This window comes from Lolium perenne, chromosome 3, assembly GCF_019359855.2.
Source record: "Lolium perenne isolate Kyuss_39 chromosome 3, Kyuss_2.0, whole genome shotgun sequence".
NCBI lineage: Eukaryota > Viridiplantae > Streptophyta > Magnoliopsida > Poales > Poaceae > Lolium > Lolium perenne.
In genome coordinates this window covers 250,633,464-250,642,234 of record NC_067246.2, presented here as the reverse complement: position 1 = coordinate 250,642,234, position 8,771 = coordinate 250,633,464, and the positions used below count along the sequence as shown (strand labels likewise).

The 8,771-nt window shown below is 47.3% G+C and overlaps 1 protein-coding gene across 1 annotated transcript; it reads left to right on the top strand.

The window, feature by feature from the left end:
• The first annotated feature begins 4,041 nt into the window (after positions 1-4,041).
• Positions 4,042-7,760, top strand: LOC127344703 (jasmonate-induced oxygenase 2). Its single transcript, XM_051371040.2, has 4 exons — positions 4,042-4,188; positions 4,616-5,178; positions 6,497-6,833; positions 7,338-7,760. Exons 2-4 carry the CDS (start codon positions 4,628-4,630, stop codon positions 7,590-7,592), a joined length of 1,143 nt encoding a protein of 380 aa, XP_051227000.1. The 5' UTR covers positions 4,042-4,188; positions 4,616-4,627; the 3' UTR covers positions 7,593-7,760.
• The last annotated feature ends 1,011 nt before the right edge of the window (positions 7,761-8,771 follow it).

The window sequence follows — 8,771 nt, the reverse complement described above, 5'->3', positions numbered from 1 at the left end:
GAGAAGTCTCAACCATGTCTGCATAGTTCACGAATCGTAGGGTGACACACTTAAGGTTTGATGTCGTTTAAGTAGATATGGAATATGGAATGGAGTTCGAAGTTTTGTTCGGAGTCTCGGATGGGATCCAGGACATTGATGACCCACAAGTATAGGGGATCGCAACAGTCTTCGCGGGAAGTAAAACCTAATTTATTGATTCGACACAAGGGGAGACAAAGAATACTTGAAAGCCTTAACAGCGGAGTTGTCAATTCAAAGCAAGACTGAAACAGACTTGCTCGCAAGAGTTTATCAAGAGTAACAGCTTTTAAAGCAGTAGAGGCAGTGGTGAGATAGCAAGAAGAGAGTAACAAAGACAAGCAGAGGTGATTATAGTAAACAGCAGGATTAAAATACTGTAGGCACAGGGATGGATGACGGGCGTTGCATGGATGAGAGAAACTCATGTAACAATCGAAGCAGGGCATTTGCAGATAATAATAAAGCGGTGTCCAAGTACAAAGCAATCGATAGGCATGTGTTCCGTATATAGTCGTACGTGCTCGCAATGAGAAACTTGCACAACATCTTTTGTCCTACCAGTCGGTGGCAGCCGGGCCTCTAGGGAATCTACTGGATATTAAGGTACTCCTTTTAATAGAGTACCGGAGCAAAGCATTAACACTCTATGAACACATGTGATCCTCACATCACCGCCATCCCCTCCGGTTGTCCCGATTTCTGTCACTTCGGGGCCTTTGGTTCCGGACAGCGACATGTGTATACAACTTGCAGGTAAGATCATAAAACAATGCATATTATGATGAAATAATAACATGTTCAGATCTGAGATCATGACACTCGGGCCCTAGTGACAAGCATTAAGCATAACAAGTTGCAACAATATCATCAAAGTACCAATTACGGATACTAGGCACTATGCCCTAACAATCTTATGCTATTACATGACCAATCTCATCCAATCCCTACCATCCCCTTCAGCCTACAGCGGGGGAATTACTCACACATGGATGGGGGAAGCATTGCTGGTCGATGGAGAGGCGTCGGTGGTGATGATGGCGATGATCTCCTCCAATTCCCCGTCCCGGCGGAGTGCCAGAACGGAGTTTCTGGTCCCCGAGACGGAGTTTCGCGATGTGGCGGCGTTCTGGAGGGTTTCTGGCGACTTCGACTTCGTCCTCGCGTTTTTTAGATCGAACCCTTTAAGTAGTCCAGAGGAGGGCGTCGGAGGCCAGCCGAGGGGGCCACACACTAGGGCGGCGCCCCCCTGGGCCGCGTCGGCCTGGTGTGTGGGGCCCTCGGGCCTCCACCTGGCTTGCCCTTCTGGCTCCGTGAGTCTTCTGGTAAAATAGGCCCTTTGGTATAAATTCCGAGGATTTTCCCGAAAGTTGAATTTCTGCACAAAAACAAGACACCAGAGCAATTCTGCTGAAAACAGCGTTAGTCCGCGTTAGTTGTATCCAAAATACACAAATTAGGGGCAAAACAATAGCAAAAGTGTTCGGGAAAGTAGATACATTTTGGACGTATCAGACATCACGAGGAGTTCCGGAATGGTCCGGAGAATAAGATTCATGTATAGGAAGTCATTTTCCAAGTTTGAAAATGATCCGATGCATTTATGGAAGGTTCTAGAAGGTTCTAGAAAAGTCCGGAAGAAATCACCATGGAAGGTGGAGTCCCGGAGGGACACCACCTAGCATGGCCGGCCAGCCTAAGGGGGAAGGAGTCCCAGGTGGACTCCACCCATGGTGGCCGGCCACCCCCCAAGGAAGGGGTGGGAGTCCCACCTTGAGTAGGAGTCCCACCTCGGGTAGGTTTCCCACCTTATGGCAAGTTTTGTGTTGGGGTCTTATTCGAAGACTTGTAGTCCAACTCTTGGGGGTTCCACCTATAAAAAGAGGGACAAGGGGAGGGGGTCGGCCACTTCAAGCCACCACCATAGCCGCACCCCTAGAGGCACCAAGGTCGGCGCCCCCTCTCCCAAACCCTAGCCGCCCCTCCTCCTCCACCTCTCCCGCATACGCTTTGGCGAAGTCTTGCCGGAGATCTCCACCACCACCGCCACCACATCGTCGTGCTGCCGGGATTCCGAGGAGGATCTACTACTTCCGCTGCCCATTGGAACGGGGTGAAGGACGTCGTCATCAACACCGAACGTGTGACCGAGTACGGAGGTGCTGCCCGATTGTGGCACCGTCAAGATCTTCTACGCGCTTTTGAAAGCGGCAAGTGATCATCTTCTGCAACAACGAGATCTAATCTCGTAGGCTTTGGAAATCTTCGAGGGTTAGTCTCATGATCTTCTCGTTGCTCCCATCTTCTAGATCGCATCTTGGCTTGATTTTCGTTCTTGCGGTAGGAAATTTTTTGTTTTCTATGCTACGAATCCCTTCATTAGTTGCCATAGATACTTTCGTTTCCACTCTTTAAGTGCGCATATCATTGCGACGTTGAAAAAAACAAGTAATCCTTCAACTATAAATCTTTGCACGATTATCATGGTAACTATTTGATGCAAATCTTCAACAATGATAACGTCGTCTGGAAACTGACCCGACATAAAATTCATCAAAACATAACAACATGAGATTTAGTTTTGGAGCTTATCGAGATAAATTTAGCATTGTAAATGGGTCTCTAATCAAATAATAGTTTGAAAGCTAAATAAATTTTCATTTTCAAACTTTGCAACTAATGTGACAATGTCACCCATGAGGTTACATATTCATGTATTCATTCGTTCCTATGCTAGCTCTCTCCTAAGAGAAGAGTGCATGCAAAATTATTGTCTGCACACTATCTTCTATAATATTGCGCCTTCATATATAGAATTCTCCTTGAATTAAGAGAATGAAAATTTGGAAACCAAGGGCTTAGAGAATATAACCGCACTTTTTAAAAGACATAGTTTGGTGCAATATGCATGTAAGAAGTATATAAAGTAACCAAGAGAAACTAATTACCGTAATCTTTGACTTTCTGTTGTCAAGCATATCACAACATGGCTGCAGGGATGTATATGCGCAGATCATTGCGAAGTTAAAAAAACTTGTAAAATGTCCCCTATGACTTTCTACACGATTCTCGTGGTAACTATTTTCTACTAATCTGCAACTATGGTAATTAATCTGGCAACTAGCGCAGCGAAAAAATTGTTAAAACATAACAACATGAAATCTAGTTATGAAGTCCTCATGGACGAACTTAGTGGTGTAAACGAATCTAATCAAATTAACAATTTAGAATATAAATCATTTGTCATCTTTGAATTTCAATTAGTGCGATGAAATCACCCATGAGGTGGCATATTCATGTATTTATGCATGCATGTGGTCTCTCCTATTAGAGAAGAGAGGATGCAAAATTGTCGGTTGCACGATATGTTCTATGACGCGGAGCCTTTGTATAGAAATCTCCTTTTTTTTTGCGAAATGTATAGAAATCTCCTTGAATGAATAGAATAAAATTCCGAAAGGCAAACGAGGGCTTACACAAATATAATTGCACATTTGATAGTACATAGTTTGTTGCACGATGGATGCAAGCAGTATATAAAGTATAATCAACAGGAAATTAATTACCGTACGTACCCTTTGACCTTCTGTTTGTCAGACATATTACAACGTGGCGGCAGAGATAGCTGCTGCTCTTGAAGTCTTCGTTGAACAAAATAAGGAGGAGGGGAACAGAATAGTCGTGCTGCGTTTTATTACAGCCAAGCCCAGCCAGCTGCCTTGTTCCCCGGCCCGGTCGGTCGCCGTCAGCTAGCCGGCCCCCATCTCGGACGGCGACGAATCCGAATTCCCCCATTTAAACCACGTTTCTCCAGTCTGGGCCCTGTACTGTACGTCTCGCCTGTGACCCAGCTGTGCTCCGTGCGGCCGGCCGATCAGGTGAGCCAACGCCGAATTGCCCACGCAAAAGACAAATTAAACAAATCTTGAAACGAGCCGCAAGAATTGGCATCTTGATAATCCAGCCCTGATTTCTGTCTCACCTCTCTCCCAGCCTCCCTATAAATATACCCCTCCCGAGCACTGGCTAAGCCAAGAACTGAAGGAGAGAGCAGCTGAACACAGAGAAACACCTTAACTAGATCAGCTCGATCAGCTTCCAGCTTCCTCTCCTAGCTAGCTCGCTCGCTCTTATCGCCGGTGAACTGTCCCCCGGCCCCGGTACTAAGTACGTACCTTTCTCCACTGATCTTTCAACTGTGCGCTGTAGCTCTTGCCCTTGTGTTGCTCGTGCTCTTGTGAGCTGCTAGCGTTTAATGGCTAGCGCCATGCATGAGCCATCAAGCTAGGTGAGGTGCTGCCCATACCTGGCTCTCGCCATCGATGCCATGCACGATCGAGATCGATCGACATGAGTTGTCGTCATCGGTAGCATTCCCATGAGTGCTGCTCGTGCTCTGTCTCCGGCCGTTCCTTCCGCGATCTCCAAGATCGTGGTTCAACGACCATACTTGTAGCTAATTAAGGTGCCGTCGTGCTTGGCATGCCATGTGTCGACAATAGAAGCAGGCCTCCATCGTGCATGTGCATAACTGTACATACCTTTTTGCGAGCAACTCGTAGTTACTCTTTCGTCATCACTGTTTCATCGGCAGGCTGCGCAGGGCATGGCAATGGCGGACTGCATGCAGGAGTGGCCGGAGCCCGTGGTGCGCGTGCAGGCGGTGGCCGAGAGCGGTCTGGCCGCCATCCCCGACTGCTACGTCAAGCCGCCGCGCGACCGCCCAGCGGCGCAGCACCTGGCTACCGCCGCTTCTGCAGATGGCGACGTCCTCCATGAGCCTCTGGACACCAGCATTCCGGTGATCGACCTTGGCGAGCTCGTCGCGGCGACAGCCGACGAGGGCCGCATGCGCCAGATCATGGAGGCCGTGGCGGCGGCGTGCCGGGAGTGGGGGTTCTTCCAGGTGGTGAACCACGGGGTGGCGCCGGAGCTGATGCACGCGGCGCGGGAGGCGTGGCGCGGATTCTTCCGGCTGCCGATCACGGCGAAGCAGCAGTACGCCAACCTGCCGCGGACGTACGAGGGGTACGGCAGCCGAGTCGGCGTCCAGAAGGGCGGCCCCCTCGACTGGGGCGACTACTATTTCCTCCACCTCGCGCCGGACGCCGGCAAGAGCCCGGACAAGTACTGGCCCACCAATCCCGCCATCTGCAAGTATGTTCTCACTCTTTTGATTTCTCCAGATTCTCGCTACCCCATGTGCTGAACTGCGCGGCTAAAATTCTCTTAATCTGACGGCCGGACTAATCATGCAAAATGGACAAATTCTTTTTTGGGAGCCACCAGTTTTAAGTCAACTCGCAAATGCATATTTGTAGGGAACTTACAACGTCAGTTCTGCATGGTGATTTGTGCACTTGAGTTGCAAGTTGGTTTACAACTGTGATTTTTTTTAACAAAAAATGCCTCCAAACAGTTAGATTTGCTTTATGATTCATGCTAATAGTAAGTTGCGACATAAGTTAGAACTGAGATTCGATGACATCATTTTACACTGAGAACATGTCACACCCTTATTCCTAACCCTTGTGTTCTTGCATATATGATTGGAGAGGTGAAACTTGGTTAGCTTACAAATAACTATTTCCCAACACACTTAGAATTTAGAAATACTCCCTCCGTTCTTTTTTAATTGACTCAAATTTAGTACAAAGTTGTACTAAATCTGAGTCAATTAAAAGAGACCGGAGGGAGTAGTAAATTTGATATTTTCTAAATTACATGTATATCCATGTTCGGCCAGCTTTTACCAGAGAACAGTACACTGATTGCTGTGAAGACTAGTTCATCAATTTGTTTACGTTCACCTGACGTCTATTTCCCATCATCTTTCTCTCCCAAAATGGTGGCACATGCATGTGTCGACGTAAACGTAATAAATTGCACCATAGGCATGAGGGGAGTACAAAAGGAGGCATTTCGTACAACTTTCTTAACCATGTGAGATCTAACACGTGCATGGGACGAAAAGTAGGCGAAAGGTGCTTTCATGCAAAAGTGGCACGGCAAAGGATGATGGCCACCATTCCAATCTAGGCGACGAAGCATGGTGCAACGGGTTGTACTTACAACGTTGATTGACCCTAAAAACGGCAACTTCACACGTGATTGGAGAGTGACCGATCTTGACCATACCAGTGACAGCTAGCACGGGTAACCGAATGCGTGAATTTGTACTCCCTCCATTTGCAAAAAAAATACCGAGAATTTATCTAAACTAGAATATATCTAGTGCTACCTCCTTTACGCAATATAAACCATTTTAAGAAACTATTTTAGGTTGCTAATGCGGTTTTCACTATGGAATGGGCCAGAACGTACGGCCAAATTACGCCTTTATGTAGAATATAAGAAAAAAAAGAAAACTCTATTAGTTAAATAAGGTAGTTAGGTAGAAAATGAAAGAAACTATACTATAAATTACATAGACACATTGAATTACTCTTATGCTTATGTGTGTGATTGTTTGCAGGGATGTGTCGGAGGAGTACGGTCGTGAGGTGATCCGGTTGTGCGAGCTGCTGATGAAGGTGATGTCAGCGAGCCTGGGCCTAGAGGCGACGAGGTTCCAGGAGGCGTTCGGTGGATCAGAGTGCGGCGTGTGCCTTCGCGCCAACTACTACCCGCGGTGCCCGCAGCCGGATCTGACGCTGGGCCTGTCGGCGCACTCTGACCCGGGCGTCCTCACCGTGCTCCTCGCTGACGAGCACGTCCGCGGCCTCCAGGTCCGCCGCGCCGACGGCGAGTGGGTCACCGTGCAGCCCGCACGGCACGATGCCTTCATCGTCAACGTCGGCGACCAGATCCAGGTACATATCGATCGTTTGGTTTCGTACGAAATGTATAAATTTCTTTATAAGATCTGAATCGATATGGTGATACGATAGATCTCTTACCCACGGTCAGCGGTTAAAGAAGCTATAGAGTACTCCATTCGTGAGTTGACTCTGACATGTGCACGTCGTGCATGAGAGAGCACACATGCATGGGCGGTGGCGGGCCTGTCCACAAGATGCGTCGAATATTGTGAACACACCGTTACGTAGGAATCTTATATTTGTCGTTTGAAGCTATACACATGCATGTCCCCGCCGGCGAAATCGCAGCACGAGCCATGTACCCAGCCAAGCAATCACGACCACATGGCGTGCACACTTTGACAATTAATTCATCGACAATCGACATCAATATGCCATGTGAATGTGCATGCATGAACCATGAACGCTGTCATGGCATGGAGTAGATACACAAGAAAAAACCATGGAAGTAAGCCTAATTTGTCCGTGCAACTAACTGGTCGATCGTGCCTGCAGATACTGAGCAACTCCATGTACAAGAGCGTGGAGCACCGGGTGATGGTGAACGCCAAGGAGGAGCGCATCTCCCTGGCGCTCTTCTACAACCCGCGAGGCGACGTCCCGATCGCGCCGGCGCCGGAGACGGTGACGCCGGAGCGGCCGGCGCTCTACCCGTCCATGACCTTCGACGAGTACAGGGCCTACATCAGGAAGTACGGCCCCAGGGGCAAGGCGCAGGTCGAGGGTGCCAAGCAGGGACAAGGTAGCTAGTTAGCTGGATCCTTGGAGCTAGTATCTGATCCATGGGAATAATTAAGCCGTCCAGGTTGTACCGGCCAATCTATGGATTCCTGCATGCATGTACGTGTGGCTAATGTAGCACAAGCTCGCCCTTGTACCCGAACTGCATATATGCTAATTGTATTGGCATCTCGCTTAGCCGTGCCGTCCATGTCGATCGATACTTGAGCTTGCCTTACGCACATGTGCCCACCCATATGAGAAGATTCTCTTCTCTAAATGCACTACTAATTGAAAAACAAGCACAACTTTCACGAAACAAATGCAAATGAATTTTTGTTTGCATATTTGACTTCCTGATGATGAACTCTTCGAAATGGTGCCAATATGATATCACAACCGTTGCATGGCATATGGATGGTCATCCGTGGGGTTCGCACATGTGCCCACCCATATGAGAAGATTCTCTTCTCTAAATGCACTACTAATTGAAAAATAAGCACAACTTTCACGAAACAAATGCAAATGAATTTTTGTTTGCATATTTGACTTCCTGATGATGAACTCTTCGAAATAAGTCTAATATTTACTATTTTAAAATATATTTCGTGAACTGTATCTATAGAGTCCTCTATTGTTTGCTCATGTAGTCCATATGCCATGTTTATGTAGTCCTGCGAAAAGTACTGCTGAATTTATAAAGTACTTGTCAATTTTTTCATATGGTACATGAAGTACTGCCAAAAGTACTGTTGTTTTTACACACATGACAGCTGTAGATTCCTTTTTCACGTGGGGTCATGTTGGACCGAATCTCGAGGAACACGACTACAACAACGACTGTGATATCAACCGCGCCCCATTTCATAAGCACCATCTGCGGGTCGCACAAAATGGAGTACTGAGCGTACTAGACCACTAGTAATATTGTGTGACATACCCACCCATTATGCATGCGATCGTCCGAAATGTACTACTTGATATCTATCTATCTAGAACATTACTTGAGATTTGAGATATCACCGAATATATCCCACCTTTTAGAAGAAAACAAAGGCAAAAGTTTTGTCTTAATTACTGATTAAGAAGACAGATGCTTAGTTGATTAGCGGAAAACCAGATGGAAACCATACAACAAACAACACCGCAGATCACACCCACACCCTCCACTAGGCTTCAACCTCGAACCAACACTCCGTTGAGACCAGG

Coding starts and splice junctions, on each gene's coding strand:
- LOC127344703 (XM_051371040.2), top strand. CDS start 4,628: ATGGCAATGGCGGACTGCATGCAGGAGTGGCCGGAGCCCGTGGTGCGC. Junction 5,179..6,496: donor ACCAATCCCGCCATCTGCAA/GTATGTTCTCAC, acceptor GATTGTTTGCAG/GGATGTGTCGGAGGAGTACG. Junction 6,834..7,337: donor ACGTCGGCGACCAGATCCAG/GTACATATCGAT, acceptor TCGTGCCTGCAG/ATACTGAGCAACTCCATGTA.